General features: G+C 35.3%; 1 protein-coding gene across 1 annotated transcript in view; it reads right to left on the bottom strand.

Moving 5' to 3' along the window:
- The window catches only part of LOC106800112 (putative ATP-dependent RNA helicase DDX60), a 100,731-nt gene that overhangs the window by 9,261 nt on the left and 69,240 nt on the right, over positions 1 to 22,230 (bottom strand). Inside the window, 7 exon segments of the mRNA XM_087437258.1 lie at positions 1,231 to 1,373; positions 4,607 to 4,754; positions 13,902 to 14,023; positions 15,824 to 15,968; positions 16,116 to 16,220; positions 17,195 to 17,395; positions 18,880 to 18,984. Coding sequence (XP_087293384.1) covers positions 1,231 to 1,373; positions 4,607 to 4,754; positions 13,902 to 14,023; positions 15,824 to 15,968; positions 16,116 to 16,220; positions 17,195 to 17,395; positions 18,880 to 18,984 — 969 coding nt within the window.

The raw sequence follows: 22,230 nt of genomic DNA, 5'->3' as shown, positions 1-22,230 counted from the left end.
TATTTCAGGATATAATATCTAATTTGGGCAAATGATATAATCACAGTCATTAGACTTTATTTCCCATCCCTGTGCTATAGATAAGCTGTCAGCAGTCCAGCTAAGACTGACAGTCTCATTACTCCCAATCACGTGGGGTAGTAAACAAAGTGGCTTTTGTATTAGTTTTAAAAATTAAAGTGTTTGTACTAATTCAAAAAGATGTATACAGCCCTATGTTCATTGCAGCATTATTCACAATAGCCAAGACTTGGAAGCAACCTGAGAGCCCATCAATGGATGAATAGATAAAGAAGATGTGGTGTGTGTCTATATATATATATAGACGCACACACATATACATACACACAATGGAATACTACTCAGCCATAAAAAATAATAAATCTTGTCATTTGTGACAACCTGGATGGACCTAGAGGGTATTATGCTAAGTGAAATAAGTCAGATGGAGAAAGACAAATACCATAGGATTTCACTCATATGTGAAAGATAAACAAACAAATACATAGATGCAGAGAACAGATTTGTGGTTATCAGACAAGAAGGGAGGTGGGAAGAGGGCAAAAGGAGAAAGGGGCACATATGTATGGTGACAGATGGAAACTAGACTTGGTCATGAATATGATACAGTCTATACAGAAGCTGAAATATAATGATGCACCTGAAGTTTATATAATGTTATAAACCAATGTAGTTACAGGAAAAAAAATTAAAGTGTTTGATATATATTTATTGAGTTTTTACTCTATACCACACACTATTTTTAGGTACAGGGATCACAAAAATGAAGACCAATAAACCCAAACTGCTCTCAAATGGCTTATAGCAGTGATTCTCAAAAGTTAATGTGCATTCTGAACTTTAATAGTTCTGAGATGGCTGCCAAGATTCATCATTTCTAGCAGGTGATGCTAATGTTGCTGGTGTTTGGTTCACACCTGGAGTCGCAAGGGGGTATAGTGATATACATAGTAAGACCTAATTTATACGTGATGATTAATTGAGAAAATAACATTATTTTCCTATCTAACTTGACTCTTTTATTTTAAAAATACTCAAGTAGTGAAAAAAAGAATTTTTTTCCACTTCAGTGAAAAGTATTACTATTCTGGAGTAAGATTAAGATGGCTTTGTTTTATTGGACACTGCTATTATTATAATCATGTAAAAGTTATTTCTCTTAAATGAATAAATAGAATAAAAGAAATTTTCACATCAAAATTCACGTACATTATTTACCACATTAATATCAAATAAATCTTGATCAGTTATATTGGACAGGTAAGCAAACGGGGACACAGCTGTTCTGCTTCCAGCCCCAGGCATCAAATGAGAGACCAGTTGGGAGTCTTCATATTTTTTACCTGAAAAGTCTAATAAGAAATGAAATGGAAAATCAAATAAAAAATTAATTGAAAACTGTACTCCTATTAAACACAAATTATCTCAAACAAATTATACTTGTTTATACCATTGTTACTAGGCAAATCATTGACTTTTTTTAAAAAGGAAAATATTTAAGATGAAAATTTAAGAAGCCGGATCATCACTGGGAAGGCTTTCTTCCTACGCCAAACTCATTCTGGTATCTGCTAATGGTGCTGTCATTTGTACTCATCACTTGGTCCCACTGGGTAACTCCATGTCTATCCACCCGGAAATTAGATAGAAACTATTTACAAAGTAGGAAAGATGCTTCATTGGACACTAGTGGATCTGAGGATCCCAGGTCAAAAACTAACACCATCCACCTGTCCTTTACAATATATTTCATTATTAGCTAAATCCTCTCAAGATGCTATGGGGCTACAAAAACTGCAAAATTCCTCATAATACAGTTAAAATTGACATCATTGCCCACTTTCTTATGTTAACTCTACCATTCATATTCCAACAGAAGGGAAGAAATTCCTACTACAGTCACCAGGAGGCAAAAGTAATAGAGGAACATTTCTAGCTCTTGTCAGGCTCACTCATGTCACCTCAGGCCTGAGTGGTGAATTTGGGAGAAAGAGCTATAGCCATAAGACACTCAAATTGTTCTCTCTCTCTCTGTCTTCCCTGCTTCCTTCCTCCTTCCATTCCTTCCTTCCTTCTTCTTCTCTGGCTTCTTTCATGACAAAAAACACTCTTGTCTCTGTGTGTCTCATTGTTTCTCTTTGAATGACTCACTCCCTCTCTTCTGTTGCTCTCTTTCTACTTTTCCTTGTCTTGTTTTTCCTCTTTACTTCTCTGCTTTCTCTGTATTGTTATCTCTCTTTTTTCTGTCTTGTTCTCTTAGTCTGTCAGTCTCTGTTAATCTCTCTATATATCTTTCTCTCTCTATATCTCTCTCTCTTTGCCCATGTGTTTGTCTCTGTCTCTTTCTATTTCTCTACTTCTATCTATTTCTATTCTGTCTCTCCCTCTATCTTTCTATGTTTGTGTCTCATCTCTTTGTTTCTCTCTCTTTACTTCTCCCTCTCTGATTGTCTGTATATTTCTTTGTTTCTCTCTCTCTTTCTTTTGTATCTTTGCCTTTCCTACACATACTTCTCTATGTCTGCCTCTGTCAGTCTTTCTGTCTGTCCCTTTCTTTCTATTTGTCTTTCCCTCTCTGTTTCAGATCCACTTGACTACTAAGAAGATATATTCTAGTATTTTCTCTATTATGTAGTAACTTAGAGGATAGAATCTACAAGAGAGGGGCAATGCTGTTTCATTTAGGCAAGAGGCAACTGCAGTTTCACTCAGGGCTATGCTCTATGACACACATTTGACTGAAAATTAAAACCATGCTCTCTAATTCAGCTTCATTCATATTACTCCCTTGTTAATTGTTCAATTGATCCCAAGTTTAGAAGAGAAATACAAGGATTTAATGTCTGACCACTAAGCTCCCAAAATTAAATGCATGACTTGGATTTATTAGTAAGTAACCCTGCAATTTTTAACAGTTACAATCATCTGACACTATTTCTTTTAACTAGACAGAGGTGGTGGTTGCACAATATTTTTACCACAACAAACGCCACAGAACTATATACTTTGAAATGATTAATTGTATGTTACATGAATTACAACTCAATTTTAAAATATAGGAAAAAATATTGCCTATTATTTGTCACTCTTTTTGATTCACATGTCCCTTTTCTTAGAAGTTGTATTAGTTTCCTAACGCAAATGTAACAAAATACCACAAACTTTGTGGCTTAACACAAGCTAAATTTATTATCTTACAGTTCAGGAAGTCAGAAGTCTGAAATGGGTTTCACTGGGCTAAAACCAAGATGTAGTCAGAGCTTTGTTTGTTCCTTCTGGGGGCTATAGGGGAGAATCTATTTCCTTGCCTTTTCCAACTTCTACAGGCTACCACACATTCTTTGGCTCTTGGCCTCCTTCTATCTTCAAAGCCAGCAATGATAGGTTAAATCTTTCTTGTATCACATCTCTCTAACGCTGATTCTACTGTCTCCCTCTTTCACTTATAAGGACCCTTGTGATTACATTAGTTCCACCCAGATAATCCAGGATAGTCTCCCCATCTCAAGGTTAGTTGATTAGAAAACTTAATTTAATCTTAGTTTCCCCTTTGCTACATAACGTACTCACAGGTTCCCAGGATTAGGATCCAGACATCTTTGGGAGGAGGCATTAACTTGCCTACCAGAGAAATTACCCCAGAGAAAAATAGCGAAGAAAGAGCATTGTTCTCATCCTTCTAATCCCAAATATAGGCAATACCCTGGGAACACTTAGGTTCTTTTCCATGCCGTTGGCTCATTACTAGCTAATTTTTCATTCTGTGATTGAATAAGATGACCATTTTCCCTTTGTCTTTCGTAAGCCTTCTACATTCCAATATAATAACCTATCCAGAAATATGAGTTTAATCAAAGCAGTCCTTAGACTGCTCCATTTTTTTCTCCTTGCTTCCTCTAGAAGTGAGGGAAAATAGAATTCTGCCACCATCCCATTTTCCTCTTAGCTCTCTCTCCTTCTCTCCATCTTTTCATCTTGGGGAACTGAGTGTACTCTCTACTTCCTATGTCTTTACTTTATCTGGCATAGACTACTGAATTTCCTTATATTTTGTTGTTTTCTTTTTCATTTATTCTGTCCTTGCCTCAAAGAGATGGACCATGCCTTAACTTCTTTGTTGTCCCCCACAGTACTCAAGGAACTACAACAAACTGATAACCCTTAATAAATATGCCAAAATTCCTTTTCTTATATTTCCAAATTAATTCAGATTTGAAAATTTAACTAGTTAAGAATGCCAATCTCTACTAAAAGACAAATAGCATCAATAGGAAAGAGGATATTCTAGAATAAATTTAGACCATTCAATGTTCTGTTAGCTCATAATGATACTAGGAAATATAGAAATATTTTAAGTATTTAGTGTTGAATCAAATTCATGGTGGCTTAGCTGATTCCAAATAATATAAGATGTTTTCAGTATAAAATTTCCATGGCATAGATCTGAAGGATTATATTAGTTTCCAGTGTATTCTTTTTGCAATAGTTTTTCCTTATTTTCTAAAGTTTAGTTTTATCTCAAAATATTTATATTTATTTTCTTTTTTTGACTTCACGTTTTGTTTATGTACATTCACAATCTTACCAATTTCTGAGAGAGGTAGTTGGTATTCTTTTCTCATGTCAGCCAACTTAGAAATTGATAGGAGGAAGGAACCAAAATTCTTTTGAATTCTGTCATTGTGTTCCTCTACTACTGTAGCAAAGTCCTTGGGAAGATCATCTAGAATTACCTAAGAACAATGAAATATGTGAATGTAATTATTCAAAACAAGAGCAGAGAATTACCACAGTCTGTGAGACACAAGGTCAAAATATTTTTAAAAGTCTGGGTGAAAATATATTTCTAAGCATGAATTCTATTATTTATATCAAAGCATAATTATAAAAACTAAAGTCACTGTGATTCTACCACCTAGAGATACAGGTTATAAAGATTTTGGTATACAGTATTTCCTTCCAGTTTTTTATATACAAATTTATGTTGTATTCAGTTTCATAGTCTAATGTTTATACTCAATATCATATCTATAGCGTTCTCTCATGTCATAGAATATTATTTAAGAAAATGAATTTTGGTGGCTGCCTAATATTGCCATATGTAGAGATGTTAAAATTCATCTAACCATTCTCTTATTGTTGGATATACAGGTGGCATCCAATTTTCAATTATAAATAATTATGACATGTTATCAGTTGAATTCTGTCCTTCAAAAAATTATATGTTAAAATCCTAAGCCCCCGTACCTCAGAATTTAACCTTATTAGGAAATAGGGTTATTGTAGGTGTAATTAATTAAGATGAGATCATACAAGAGCATAGGATGGGCCCCTAATCCAATATGACTGGTGTCCTTATAAAAGGAGGATGTTCAGACACAAAGACGTGCACATAGGGAGAAAGCAGAAATCAGAGTGATATGTCTACAAGCCAAGGAATGCCAAAGATTGCCAGCAAACTATCAGAAGCTAGGAGAGAGGCATGGAACAGAGTCTCCCTCACAGTCTTCAGAGGGAACCCAACCCTGACTGGACTTTTGGCCTCCAGAAGTGTGAGACAACAAATTTTTGTTGTTTAAGTCACCCAATTTGTGGTATTTTGTAAGAGTAGCCTTAGGAAACTGATAAGTTAACATATTTTTGCATCATATTTATTTGTATCTTTGATTATATCATTAATATAAGTTCCAAGAAATAGAAATACTACATTAAAGAATATTTTTAAGGGATATATCAATTTACAATCCTATCAATATAATTGTTGTGATGTGAACTACAGTAAATGTGAACTATAGTATCTTGCTAATTTCTATTTTTTACTATTAGTGAGATTATTTTACATTTTATTCTCTTTGTAATTTTAGTCTATCAGAAAGCTACACATTTCATTAGGTCTTTTTACATTTGAAAACTGACTAAACTATGATTAATTATAATTATTTTTTGTTGATTCTTTTGGCTTTTTCAGTAACTAATCATTTCATCTATAAATAACAATAATTTTGAAAATAAGAGCCAACACTTATTGAGTGCTTCCTATGTGCCAAGCACTGTTCTAAGCACTTTGCCTATATTAATTCATTTAATCCTCACAGCAATCCTTTGAAGCAGGTACTATTGTGATTCTCGATTTACAGACAAGAAACAGGCTTGGGTAAAGAAATTTGATTAAGGCCACTTAACGTGCCAAGTGGCAGAGCTGGGAAGGAGTCCAGGAATCTGGCTTTAAATACTCTACCGTACTTCATGATCACTATGCTTACCTTTCCAATAGTTATGTCATATTTTTATTTCTTGTCATTTGACAATGAGTAGAATTCCTAGAACAATATTTTCAAATGGCTGTTAAACTGAACATTCATGTCTTCTTGTTTCAAAAATAAATGTTACTGTGGCTATTACATCACCATTGATGTAAAGTTGTTTAAGATCATCTTCACTGTCACAAAAAATCCTATGTTACTAGCTTGCTAAGAATCTTTATCAGGAATAAAGTTTTCCTTTTTTTTTTTTTTTTTGTGAGGAAGATCAGCCCTGAGCTAACATATGCCAATCCTCCTCTTTTTGCTGAGGAAGAGTGGCCCTGGGCTAACATCCATGCCCATCTTCCTATACTTTATATGGGACACGGCCACAGCATGGCTTGACAAGTGGTGTGTCAGTGCACGCCTGGGATCCAAATCTGTGAACCCCGGGCCACCTCAGTGGAGCGTGCGCACTTAACCACTTGCGCCACCGGACCGGCCCCTAAAGCTTTCCATTTTTAAACAAGATCTCAATCTTTTCCTCATCTAAGAAGTCATTGTAAGGGTTCTGGGAAGATGGCAGCACAGAAGGACTCTGAACTCACCTCCTCCCAGAGACACAGGAAATCTACAACTACCTGTGGAACAATTTCCTCTGAGAGAGAACTGTAAACTGGATAAAAAGAACCCTCACAACACAGGACAGTACAGACAGGGGTGGAAGAGGCAGTAATATACCTTTGCTGAGGAAAATACCACATCCTAGCCATAGTGCTTCACAGCTGGGAGCAATCTTAAAGGTACAAATCTTTTCCTGGAGGAGTGAGGGGACTGAGCAGGAGATCAATGCCATAACAGGTATCCCAGCCTTTAGATTCAGCACAACTGAGACAAAGTTTCATAATCTTGGCTTTGCTGGCTTTGACCAATGAGGAATACCCCCAGTAAAACTATCAAACTTCAAACAAAGAAAAATCTGCTCTTAAAGGGCCCACACACAGATTCATCCATTCTGGAAACCAACACAAAAACACAAGAAAAGTGCATAGTCCATTGGTAAAAGAGACTCGATTTCTCAGTTCTGAGTGCGTCTCAGAGAGGCAAGCAGTAGCTGGGACCACCCCCTCCAGGGACTGAGACACTGACAGCAGCCATTATTGTGACCTAGTTCAGTTGTGCTGACATGGACACTGGCAGACACTATTGGATTCCTTCCTCTAGCCCGTTAGTGCAGGGGTTTGTCCCGCCCACTAGAGCAGCGATTCAATTGATCACAGCCAGAGCAGGCAGCCCAAAGGACTGGCCCCACCCCCCAGCAAGCCCTCTGAAATCTTGTGGGCTGGCACAGGGCAAGTGGGTCTGCCTTGGTGGGGCATGCACGTGGGGCAGGCCTGCATTGATTAGGTGTGTGGGCCCACGGGCAGTGGGGCATGTTGGCAGCAGCAGACTCATGCTATTGGACATCTTAAACAGCCACACAAGGGATCTGCCCCACATTCCAATGCCTGAAATGATCATGTGCTGCTGACCCTCGGGCCAGCCCCACCCATCTCCACTCTCAAGAGCCAAGACCACAGGGGGCCATAACAGAGGCCTGCAGCAATTGTGAGCCCCTGAGCCTAGCAACCAGCCAAACTGGGGGCCTGATTCACCTAACAGCAAAACAGCAGCAGCTGTGTTCTATTAGACTTTGCAGCCAGCTGTACCAGGGCTTGCCCCACCCAATAAAGTGATCATAACAGCCACACACAGCTGAGCCTTCCAAACAGCCAGGCTGGGAGCCAGCCTAGCCTACCCATGCACCATCAGCAAGGGCCACAAAAGAAGGGCACACTTACCCCACACAGGGGATACTCCTGCAACATTTGGAACAGGTGATGAGAGGGAAGAACATTGCTGGGCCCCATAAGTCATCTCTTACAGAAGGCCACATTTCCAACATCAGGAGATGTAGCTGCATCTATCTAATACATAGACATAAGCACAGAGAAGTAGGCAAAATGAGGAGACAAAGAAATATGTTCTAAATAAAGGAACAGGGTAAATCCTCAGAAAAATAACTAAATGAAACAGAGATAAAGAATTCCTGACAAAGAGTGCAAACTAATGATCATAAGGAAACTCCCTAATCTTGGGGGAAGAATAGATGAATGTGGTGAGAATTTTAACAAAGAATTGGAAAATATGGAAAAGAATCAACCAGAACCAAAGAATACAGTAATGGAAAGGAAAATTCACCAGAGGGAATCAATAGCAGAGTAGACAACACAGAAGAATAGATCAGTGATCTGCATAAAAGAGGAGACGAAATCACCCAAGCTGAACAGAAAAAAGAAAAAAGAATTAAAAAGAATGAGGATGATCTAAGGGACCTCTGGGACAACATCAAGCATACTAACATCGATATTATAGGTTTTCCAGAAGGCAAAGAGAGAGACAAAGGGACAGAGAACCTATCTTAAGAAATAATAGCTGAAAACCCCCCTACCCTGAAGAAGGAAACAGACGTCCAAGTACAAGAAGCACAGATAGCTCCAAAGGAGATGAACCTGAAGAGGTCCACACCGAGACACATTATAATTAAAACATCAAGAATTAAAGATAAAGAGGGAATCCCAAAAGCTGCAAGAGAAAGGCAACAAGTTATCAGCTATCAGCTGACTTCTCTGCAGAAACTTTACAGGCTAGAAGAGAGTGGTATGATATATTCAAAGTGATGAAAGGAAAAAATCTACAGCAAAAAATACTCTACCCCGCAAGGTTATCATTCAGAATGGAAGGAGAGAGAAAAAATTTTCCAGAAAAGCAAAAACTACAGGAGTTTATCACCACTAAATTGGCCTTACAAGAAATGTTAAAGGGACTTATTGAAGTGAAAAAGAAAAAAACACAAATAAAAATAAGAAAATTACCAAAGAAAAAAAATCACTGGTAAAGGCAAATATACAGTAAAGGTAGTGGATCAATCACCTATAAGGCTAGTATGAAACTCAAAAGACAAAAGTACTAAAAATATCTATCTCTGTAATAAGACATTAAGGAATACACACACTAAAAAAAGAGGTTAAACATAGTATCAAAAGCATAAAATGTATGGAGAGAGGAGTAAAAGTGTGGGGCTTTTAGTAAAAAGTTAAACTTAAGAGACCATCAGCTTAATATAGATTGCTATTTACATAGGTTATTATATATGAACCCTATAGTAATCACCAACCAGAAACCTATAATAAATACACAAAAAATAAATAGAAAGGAACCAAAACATAATACTAAAGAAAACCATCAAATCACAAAGGAAGAGAGCAAAAGAAAAAGAAAGGAACAGAGAAGAACTACTAAAACACCCAGAAAAAAATGGCAATAAGTACATACTTATCAACAGCTACTTTAAATATCAGTGGACTATCTGCTTCAATCAAAAGACATAGGATACCTGAATGAATTTTAAAAAGACCCAGATGTATGCTGCATACAAGAGACACACTCTAGACCTAAAGACATTCACAAACAAAGCGAAGGGATGGAAAAAGATACTCCATGCAAATTGAAATGAAAAGAAAGCTAGGGTAGAAATACTTATATCAGACAAAATATACTTTAAAACAAAACCAGTAATAAGAGACAAAGACGGGTACTACATACTAATAAAGGGAACAACCCAACAAGAGGACATAACACTTTTAAATATCTATGCATCCAACATAGGAGCACCTAAATATATAAAGCTATTATTAACAGATATAAAAGGAGAAATTGACAGTATCACAATAATAGTAGGGGACTTTAACACTCCACTTAACATCAATGGGTCATCTAAACAGAAGATCAGTATGGAAACACTGGCCTTAAATGACACATTAGACCAGATGGACTTAGCAGACATATACAGAACATTCTATCCAAAAACTACAGAATATACATTCTTTTCAAATGCACATGGAACATTCTCTAGGATAGATCACATATTAGGTTACAAAACAACTCTCAAATTTGAGATCAAAATAATACCAAACATATTTTCTGACCAAAACAGTATGAAACTAGAAATCAACTACAAGAAGAAAACTGGAAAACTACAAATATGTGGAGATTAAACAAAATGCTACTGAAGAACAAACAAAGCCCAAAATCAGTAGAAGGAAAGAAATAATAAAAATCAGAGCAGAAATAAATGAAATAGAGACTAAAATGATAATAGAAAAGATCAATGAAACTAAAATCTAATTCTTTGAAAAGATAAACAAAATTGAAAAACATATATTAGACTTACCAAGAAAAAGAGAGAGAAGGCTCAAATAAATAAAATCAGAAATGAAAGAGGAGAAATTACAAAAACAACTCAGAAATACAAAAGATTATAGAAGAATACTATGACTACCTATACACCAACAAATTGGATAATGTAAAAGAGATGGATAAATTCTTAGAATCATATTACCTTCCATAACTGAATCAGGAAGAAATAGAGACTCTGAATAGACCAATCACTAGTAAGGAGATCAACACAGCAATCAAAAACCTACCAAAAAACACAAGTCTAAGACCAGACAGCTTCTCTGGTGAATTCTACCAAACATTCAAAGAAGACTTAATACCTTTCCTTCTCCAACTCTTCCAAAAAATTGAAGAGGAGGGAGGCACTTCCTAACTCATTCTACGAGGCCAACATTACCCTGATACCAAAACCAGACAAGGACAACAGAAAAAAAGAAAATAATGGGCCAATATCAATGACGAACATAGATGCAAAAATCCTCAACAAAATACAAGCAAATTGAATACAACAATATATTAAAAATATCATGCACCATGATCAAGTGGGACTTGATCCAGTGATGCAGGGATGGTTCAACATCTGCAAATCAAACAATGTGATGCACCACATTAACAAAATGAAAAATACAAAGCACATGATCATCTCAATAGATTCAGAGAAAGCATTTGACAAGATACAGCATCCTTTTATGACAAAAACTCTTAATAAAGTGGGTATAAAAGGATAGTACCTCAACATAATAAAGCCCATGTATGACAACATCATACTCAATGGTGAAACTGAAAACTGAAAGCTATCCCTTTAAGAACAGGAACCAGACAAGGATGCCCAGTTTCACCACTCTTATTTAAGATAGTATTGCAAGTCCTATCCAGAGCAATCAAGCAAGAAAAAAAAATGGGATCCAACTTAGAAAGGAAGAAGTAAAACTGTCACCATTTGCAGATGACATGATTTTATATATAGAAAACCCCAAAGAATCCACCAAAAAACCAATAGGAATAATAAATGAATACAGTAAAGTTTCAGGATACAAAATCAACACATAAAAGCAGTTGTGTTTCTATATACTAACAATGAAATAGTAGAAAGAGAAATTAAGAATACAATCCCATTTACAATCACAACAAAAAGAATAAAATACCTAGGAATAAATTTAACCAAAAAAGTGAAAGGCCTGTACGCTGAAAACTATAAAACGTGTTGAAAGAAATCAAAGAAGACACAAAGAAATGGAAAGGTATTCCATGTTCATGAATTGGAAGAATTAACATAGTCAAAATGTTCACACTTTCTAAAGCAATCTACAGATTCAATGCCATCCCTATTAAAGTCCCAACAACATATTTCACGGAGATAAAACAAAGAGTTCTAAAATTCATATGGAACAACAAAAGATCCCAAATAGCTAAAGGAATCATGAGAAAAACCAACAAAGCTGGAGGTTTTCCTGATTTCAAAACATACAACAAATCTATAGTCATCAAAACACCATAGTATTGGCACAAAAACAGACACACAGATGAATGAAACAGATCGAGAGCCCAGAAATAAACTCATACATTTATGGACAGCTAATTTTTGACAAAGGAGCCATGAACATACAATGGAGAAAGGAAAGTCACTTCAAAAATGGTGTTGGGGGCAGGCCCAGTGGCATAGTGGTTAAGTTCCTGTGCTCTACTTCAGTGGCCTGGGGATCATGAGTTTGAATCCTGGGCGTGGACCTACACACCGCTCATCAAGCCATACTGTGGCGGCGTCCCACATATGAAATAGAGGAAGACTGGCATAGATGCTGGCTCAGCGACAGACTTCCTCAAGCAAAAAAAAAAAAAAAAAGAGGAAGATTGGCAAAAGATGTTAGCTCAGAGCCAATCTTCTTCACCAAATATATATATATACAAATATATATATATTTGTAAGAAAAAAGAAAAATGGTGTTGGGAAAACTGGACAGCCACACACAAAAGAGTGAAAGGAGACCATTATCTTACACCATAAACAAAAATTAACTCAAAATGAATTAAATGCTTGAATGTAAGACCTGAAACAATAAAACTTCTAGAAGAAAACATAAGCATACACTCTTCGACATCCATCTCAGCAGTATCTTTTTGAATACCATGTCTCTCCAGGCAAAGGAAACAAAAGAAAAAATAAACATATGGGACTACATAAAACTTAAAGGTTTCTGCACGGCAAAGGAAACCATCAACAGAAGGAAAAGACAACCTAACAATTGGAACATTTGCAAACATGTATCTGATAAGGGGCTAATATCCAAAATATACAAAGAACTCATACAAGTCAACCACAAAACAGCAAACTGCAATTAAAAAACAGGCAAAGGATCTGAACAGACATTTTTCCACATAAGATATACACATGGCCAACAGGCACATAAAAAGATGTTCATCATTAATTATTAGGGACATGTAAATCAAAACTACAACGAGATATCACCTCACACCCATCAGAATGGCTATAATTAACAAGAGAGGAAATAACAAGTGTTGGAGAGGATGTGGAGAAAACAGAACTCTCATACACTGCCGGTGGGAGTGCAAACTGGTGCAGCCACTATGGAAAGCAGTATGGAGACTCCTCAAAAAATTAAGAATAGAGCTACCGTATGATCCAGATATTCCACTTCTAAGTATTTATCCAAAGAACATGAAAACACAAATGCAAAAAGATATTTGCACCCCTATGTTCATTGCAGCATTACTCACAATAGCCAAGATTTAGAAACAACCTAAGTGCCCATCAGTGGATGAATGGTTAAAGAAGGTGTGGTATATATACACAGTGGAATACTACTCAGCCAGAAAAAATGATGAAATCTTGCCATTTGTGACAACGTGGATAGATCTTCAAGATATTATGCTAAGTGAAATAATTTAGATGGAGAAAGTCAAATACCATATGATTTCATTCATAAGTGAAAGATAAAAACAACAAGGGCAACAATATACAAACACATAGATACAGAGATTAGATTGGTGGTTATCAGAGGGGAAGGGAAGTAGGGGGAGGGCAAAAGGAGTAAAAGGGCACATGTGTACAGTGATGGATATAATTAGTCTTTGGGTGGTGAATGTGATATAATCTATACAGAAAACGAAATATAATGATGTACCCCTGAAACTTATATAATGTTATAAACCAATGTTACCTTAATAAAAAAAAAAAAGAACTCATTGTACATACCAAGAACTGATTGAGGGATGATGAGGAAGAAACTCTAGTGAACGACAGCAAAACTTTTGTTATAGGGAAAATATGATTGCATTGCATGTTATAATGGAAAGATTTACCATAAAATTACAAGGTTGTGAAATATATTTTTTTCTTACCGTGGAACGAGAAAATTTCTTTTTAAAGTTCTTCACACAAGGAGAAAAATGCCATCTTCCGAAAAGATTGGCTAACACCACCACTAAGGTTTCCATCACATCTTCAGAAAATGTCTTTTGGCCTGTTTAAAATAGTTTAATTTTTCAAAACTTTATAGAACAAAATTCATCATTTTAGAAATACACTGAGCCAGTCCTTAATATCTAAACTTAAACTTTCAAGGTAAGTCACATTTGAAAAATTCACTTTCCAGATTTTTGGTGAACTTCTCACAAATTACAATTTTACTGTATAATAGTGCAGACTACTTGACCCCCTACAGACATAGATTGTTGGTATCCTTGTATCTACTGTTAGCTGTAAGAACCTAAAAAAAAAAAAAAAAAAAGGAATAGCCATTTGTCCTGTAGCTCTGGAATTGCTCCAGATTCCATCATAGACTTCAAACATTCCCTTTGGTTGATCCGTTCCACTTAGTTTTTTCACTTCTGTTCAAAACCTGCTGACAAGTGAAGGCCTTGTGCTACTTTCCAAATTCCTTATCTGCCATTCGAGGCCACACGTTAACCTGCACCCACTGTCTCTTTGGCACATGTAACAGTTCAAAAAGAACTCACAACTGCTCCTATTGACATGCCATTGCTCCTGGTATTTTCCTTCCCTGGGATATTTATTCCCCACATTTTCATAAGCTCAAATCCTTATAGTATTTTAGGGACTAAATCTCCTTAAGGGAAAACCTATGTCTGATTCCTAATTTTTAATCTGCCACGGTATTTAGCAGAGTGCCATGCCCACACAGATAGCCACTTAGTAGTCAGTAACGCATGAGTAAACGACACGTGTTCATGTGAGAACTTGGAGACAGGTTACAACTGCCTCCCACTATTGGAGAAATGTGGGGCACTAAGAGTGAAGCTTCCAGACTTCAGGGGAAAAAAAAGTCAATTCAATTCTTTACACTGATAGCATCACGGCAAATTGTTTTCAGTTTTTTTATTCCTTTAAGGTTGTGATACATTACACACAATATTTATGAAATAAATAAAATTCAGTGATGATTACTTTCTATGATCCTTTCATGAAAAAATATAGATTAATGTGGATTGAAGCATTTATGATTTGATGAATTAGCAGTTCTAAGGTATATTATGCAATATTATTTTAGTTATTTTTATATTAACAAAAGTTGATAATTTGCTGAAAATAAAATGAATAATAGAATATTAGTTATATATTCCAGTTCCCAGCTGTCATCATTTGAATTTGGATTACATCACTTTATATTTCTCTCTAGCTAACAGCATTACATTACAGTTGTGAAAAAAGGAAAAAATAATTTATAATTTTAAAAAAGGAAATCATTACAGATGACAATATTGTGATACCAATATATTTCTATAGTTTATATTTGACTTTGAACTGTTACCTTCATATTTTACTATGATACAGCTAATGATTAGGACCTAAATGTGAGGATATCATAAAGAAGTCTATTTTTCATGTCAATGACCAGATATAAAAAGGAGAAAATTAGTGATTTTATATATATTATTGTAATTTATTTTAATTGATATATATTAAAAATCTTGGGATTTCAGAAGAATAATGCTTATTATTCCAGGGGTTTTATTTTTAAATATCTAAAGTATACTAAAGGGTCATTAAGAATATTTACATTTATAGTATACACATTTACAAATGCCCCATATATATTAATATTTTTATAAACATATTTAATAATATAAAAATAAGACAAATGTTGAAAATACATTAAGAGAAAACGCACACCATACAAAGTGAGTGAAGTTCTGGAATGTGTGAGTATATGTAAATACACATGTGTGGTCTGTGTGTGTGTGTGTGTGTTTGTGTTAGTGCACACACATTTAAGAAGTATGGGAAAAGAATACTTGCTTACCATCTACGTTGGTTGGAATACACAACTTGTGAAATAAGCCTTTTACCAGCAAGCTTACTAAAACAAAATTTGCAGGTTCATGGTAGTGCAAATGGGACACAAGTCCAGAATATCCAACGGGAATACATTCTTGATTCAGGTATCCCTATAAATCAATTTTAACATATTAACCTCAGTCTCTAGATCTCAGAAATATCAAACAAATAAGTCATTAATGAAGGAAATTTCAGGACCATAGAGTTAAATATGTGTACTAACACCTTAATTTAGTGAAAATAGGTTTGAATCTTACCTCTGTGACCAAGAATTGCAAAGGATATATAAAGTAAAATTTTAACATGCACTCGATCTTTGGTCGCTTGAAGGACATCAATGAATGTTGGAGAACTGATAATGCCTATACATACAAGTATCAAAATATCAAGTTAGATATTAAACAGATTTTGTAGTGGGTCTTCTAAATGTAACATCCAAAGGACAAACATTTCTAATATAGAATATGGTACTATGTATACTTATGTACTTATGTATAATAAATTTTTACATTTTCTTTCCATTTTTTTTTCTGAGGAAGATTCATGCTGAGCTAACGTTTATCACCAATCTTCCTCTTTTTACTTGAGGAAGATTCACCCTGAGCTAACACCTGTGCCAATCTTCTTCTATTTTGTATGAGGGTCGCCGCCACAATGTGACCGCCGACGAGTGGTGTAGGTCTGCACCTGGGAACCAAACCCGGGCCACCAAAGTGGAGGGCAGAACTTAACCACTAGGCCACAGGGCCAGCCTCTATTTTTACATTTTTTAATTAGGCGATGCATATTGCTTTATTATAATATTTATTATATGTATTATAATTAGGTACTCCATAATGTTTTGTATTGTATGTGCATTTGTGTAATAGAAAGTGGTAAGAAAAATTTAGAGGGAGAGATGAATAATTACAACTTTATGCATGCCAGGTAAGAAGTAAACATAAGGTATAACAATGTAAAACCAAGATTTATGAATATTTCAGTATCTTGTCATTTTCCACCATTGGTTATTTCTTTGAAATTTGATTTTTAATATGTTTTAGACCAGATATATTTACAGAAAAAATAAATGTTTCTTTTCTAATATATACAGAGCCCAGGGGTAATTTTAATTGGAATGTCAAGGGCTTAATTTTCTATATGTTTCAAAACATGAAGGCTAAAAACATGTCTTTGTGTTGAATAAGGATACTGTAAAAAATAATTATAATAAGTTTGTTTATAGCATGTTGTTATTTTATTCCCTTCAGTTTACGTAACTTACATAGTTTATTATAAAATTGAGCTGAAATGGTTACATTTATCAAACTAATTTAAATAATATTAAACAGTGTACCTTGGCTTTGGCATCCTCTTTGTCATCTGCGTTGGCAACTAACAGCATAAGTCTGAGAACCAAGGATATGCTTAGAGGAAACTGACCCTTCAGTTTGGGCACATTGGACTTTAAGAGCCTTTGTATCTTAGATAATGGAATATCATAGAAGAAAACATTTCCTATAAGATCCTCTCCACGTCTTAACGCACGTCCAGACATCTAAAGAAATGATCACATAAATAAAATCATTTTAAATCTTGTCTCTGTAAATGGTTAATGTCTAGCTTACCTATACCGTGTGGAACATTCAACTTCCAAAATCTTGAAAGAGTTATTCATTGCTTGGAATATTAATTTTAGCAAAGTTTAAAATGTTTTATTTTACAAATATATTATTAAAATGTGTTTGCACAACAAAAAACAAACAACTTGACCAAAAAATAGGCAGAGGAAATGAACAGACACTTCTCCAAAGAAGATATGCAGATGGCCAATAGGCACATGAAAAGATGTTCAACATCACTAATCACCAGGGAAATGCAAATTAAAACAACACTAAGATATCACCTCACACCCGTTAGAATGGCTATAATCACCAAGACAAAAAACAACAAATGTTGGAGAGGATGTGGAGAAACAGGAACCCTCATACACAGCTGGTGGGAATGCAAACTAGTGCAGCCTCTATGGAAAATGGTATGGAGATTCTTCAAAGAATTAAAAATAGAAATACCCTATGATCCAGCTATCCCACTACTGGGAATCTATCCAACGAACCTGAAATCAACAATCCAAAGAGTCTTATGCACCCCTATGTTCATTGCAGCATTATTCACTATAACCAAGAGGTGAAAGGAACCTAAGTGTCCCTCGACTGATGATTGGATCAAGAAGATGTGGTATATATATATACAATGGAATACTACTCAGCCATAAAAAGACAAATTTGTCCCATTTGCAACAACATGGATGGGCCTGGAGGATATTATGTTTAGTGAAATAAGCCAAAAAGAGAAAGACAAACACTGTATGATCTCACTCACATGTGGAATATAAACCAACACATGGACAGAGAAAACTGTATTGTGGTTACCAAGGGCAATGGGGGTAGCAGGTGGGCACAAGGGGTGAAGGGAGACATATATATGGTGATGGACAAACAAAAATGTACAACCCAAAATTTCCCAATGTTATAAACTATTAAAACATTGATTAAAAAAAACAAAAACAAAAACAAAAAAATGTGTTTGCTTTTTTAGTAATGCCTGTGTTTAAAGACCATGACTTTTAAAGCAGGAACAATTTCTGTCTTATTTACCAATGTATTTCCAGAAACCAATGTATTTCCAGAAACTGAACAGAGAACACTGGAGACACTCAATTTATAGTTGTTGGTGCTTGGCACCAACTGGTTGCTCAGAAGATGTGGTTACCTCTTCTTCAAATAATTTTTTTAAGTTCACTAATATACACCAAAGCAGGAATATTCTCAAGAAAATTAACCTATCTAGCCAGTCAAAGATTATTCAAAATGTCTTTAAATATAGTCATCTTCATACAATGTCATATATATAAAATACATTTTTAAATATTTTTATAGTCTCCAAATGTTTCAGAATAAGCATGGTGTATCTTGGCTTACTGAATAGATGTTCTAGATCCTTATGTATACAAATGTAACCAAAGGCACGTTGTATAAATACCTGCCGAAAGCTCAAGGCATCCAAAACTACAGAATCTTCTATAAAAACAACAGATTTACATGGCATATTAATTCCCAAAGCAAAGGTCGAGGTAGCTGTTACCACCTATGGGTGCAGGGTAAAAAAAATCAGAAAAATAAATTTAACGTAGAATACACAGACATATACACATAGGCACTAAATATTGACTATATTAGACTTCCTGAAATTATTTTTCTTGAGTAAAATTCCAATGGGAAGCCAATGTCACTAAAATTACAAACTCTACATTATCTTTTGGAATAAATAACTCTATCATAGAGATTCTTATTCACTTTAATGTTTTTCCTTAACATTACAATTATCTATCATTTTCAGATTACCAAATCATGTGAAATCAAAGACATTCAGTAAACATTCAATTTTTTTTGCATAAATAAAAGCAATAGGTTATAAAAGGAATATTGCTTTTACATTAGAGGATTTCTAAGGAGAGAAAACAGTAGGGGATAAACTCAGAGAGAGAGAGCGGGAACTAGGTCGCCAAGGATTAAAAAACCACTCTGAGTTTAGATTCTAAGAGAAGGAGGAGTAACATGATATAATTCATATTTATAAGCTTGCTTTGACTGGTGTGTGAACTAATTTTAGGGGGTGATAAATGGAAGCTGAATGATCTTATAGAAGGTTTTTAGATTATTATAGACAGACAAGATATGATAATGTCATTGAGTAGGAAATAGTACTCTCAGTAGAGAAAAGAGATATGAGTAAAGTATACTCCCTGGGGGGCCAGCCCCGTGGCATAGCGGTTAAGTGCACGTGCTCCGCTGCCGGCGGCCCAGGTTTGAATCCCGGGTGCACCCCGAGGCACAGCTTGCCAGGCTATGCTGTGTGGCGTCCCACATAAAGTGGAGAAAGATCAGCACAGATGTAAGCTCAGGGCCAGTCTTCCTCAGCAAAAAGAAGAGGATGGGCATGGATGTTAGCTCAGGGCTGATCTTCCTCACACACTCACAAAAAAAGTATATTTCCTGGGATTTTTTCTTTTCTACCTCAGTTTTACAATACTAGTTTCACTCACATCTCTTAGAAAAAATTGAAGCCATGAGCTAGAATCTATCTTATCTTTATCTTATCCCAAACCCATTTGAGGTTGCTCATATAATTTCTTGCTTTTCTCATAGCCTTTCATCTCTTCAAAATACATACAGTTATGGTTGTACATTTTTCTCTAAGTGTTAGTATTTAGCTATACCACATAAGTTTGGCTATATGGTATTTTATTTATCAACTCTGTATTTTCTTATTTACATTATGATTTCTTCTTTATATATTTTGACCTTGGCATACTATGTAAAAATGTTAAATTAGTATACCTTCCTAATAGTGGAACCATCTGTCCCTCTAGTAATGATTTTATCTTAAAATACATTGTGTTTGATATAAACATAGCTATACCAGCTTTCTTTTGGTTATTATTTGCATTTTATTTTTTTTCCTTATAATCTTTTTCCTCTTCTTATGTTTTAAATGTATCCCATTATAATAAACACATAGGTGGATATTTTGTTAAAGTGCAAAAATATTTCCTCTTAGAGTTATTAAGTCCATATACATCCAATATATTTAATGTAACTGTTATATTTGATGATCTAGCTACCATTCTATATTTTGTTTTCTATTTGTCACAGCACTTTAAATCTTTTTGTTTGCTTTATTGATTACTTTTTTATTGAGGCAAAGTTGGATCTATAACATTAAGTTTCAGGTGTGCAACATTATAATTAGACACCTGTATACAATGTAAAGTGATCTTTGGATAAATACCCAGCAGTGGAATAGCTGGATCGTATGGTAGTTCTATTCTTAATTTTTTGAGGAATGTCCATACTGTTGTTCATATGGCTGCACCAATTTACATTTCTGCCCACAGAGTATGAGAGGTCCCTTTTCACTCATACACGGAATCTAAAAAACAAAAACAAACTCATAGAAACAGAGAAGAGATTGGTGCTTACCAGAGGAAAAGAAGTTGGTGGGTGGGTGAAATGGGTGCAGGGGGTCAATTGTATGGTGATGGATGGTAACTAAGCTTTTGGTGGTGATCACTTTGTATTTTTTTATTGGTTTATAACATTATATAGATTTCAGTTGCACATCACTATATTTCAATTTCTGTGTAGACTACATCATGTTCACCACCCAAAGTCTAATTGATATCCATCATCATATACATGTACACTTTTACCCCTTTCACCATCTCCCCTCCCCTGTTCCCCTCTGGTAACCACCAATCTGTTCTTTGTGTCTATATGTTCATTTGTTGTTGCTGTTGTTTTCTTTTTATCTTCCACATATGACTGAAATCATACAGTATCTTTCTTTCTCCATCTGACTTATTTCACTTAGGATAATGCCCTCAACGTCCATCCATGTTGTCAGAAATGGCAAAACTTCATTTTTTTAGGGCTGAGTAGTATTCCATTGTATACATATACCACATCTTTATCCATTCATCCATCGATGGGCACTTTGGTTGTTTCCAAGTCTCAGCTACTTTGAATAACGCTGTGATGAACATAGGGGTGCATGTATATTTTTTAATTAGTGAGGTTTTTTTGTGTGTGTGAGGAAGATTAGCACTGAGCTAACCTCTATCACCAATCCTCCTCTTTTTGCTGAGGAAGATAGGCCCTGAGCTAACATCCATGTCTATCTTCCTCTACTTGATACGTGGGATGCCTGCCACAGCATGGCTTGATAAGCAGTGTGTAGGTCCACACCTGTGATCCGAACCTGTGAACCCCAGGCCGGCGAAGCGGAGCATGTGAACTTAACCACTATGCCACTGGGCCGGCTCCTTAAATTAGTATTTCTATACTTTTTGGATAAATACCCAGATGTGGAATAGCTGGATCATATGGTAGTTCTATTCTTAATTTTTTGAGGAATGTCCATACTGTTGTTCATATGGCTGCACCAATTTACATTCCTACCAACAAGGTATGAATCTTCCCTTTTCTCCATAGCCTCACCAACACATGTTATTTCTTGTCTCTTTGATGATAACCATTCTAACAGGTGTGAAGTGATAACTCATTGTGGTTTTGATTTGTATTTTCCTAATAATTAGTGATGTTGTACATCTTTTCCTGTGCTTGTTGTCCATCTGTATGTCTTCTTTGGGAAAATGTCTGTTCAGAACCTCTGCCAATCTTTTAATCTAGTTGTTTATTTTTTCATTGTTGAGTTATATGAATTCTTTATATATTTTGGATATATCAGATATGTGACTTGAAATAACTTCTCCCATTCAGTAGGTTGCCTTTTTGTTTTGATGATGATTTCCTTCACTGTGCAGAAGTTTTT

The sequence above is a fragment of the Ceratotherium simum genome, chromosome 12 (assembly GCF_057802395.1).
Source record: "Ceratotherium simum simum isolate JZ-2026a chromosome 12, ASM5780239v1, whole genome shotgun sequence".
NCBI lineage: Eukaryota > Metazoa > Chordata > Mammalia > Perissodactyla > Rhinocerotidae > Ceratotherium > Ceratotherium simum.
This window is presented reverse-complemented; position numbering and strand designations above follow the sequence as displayed.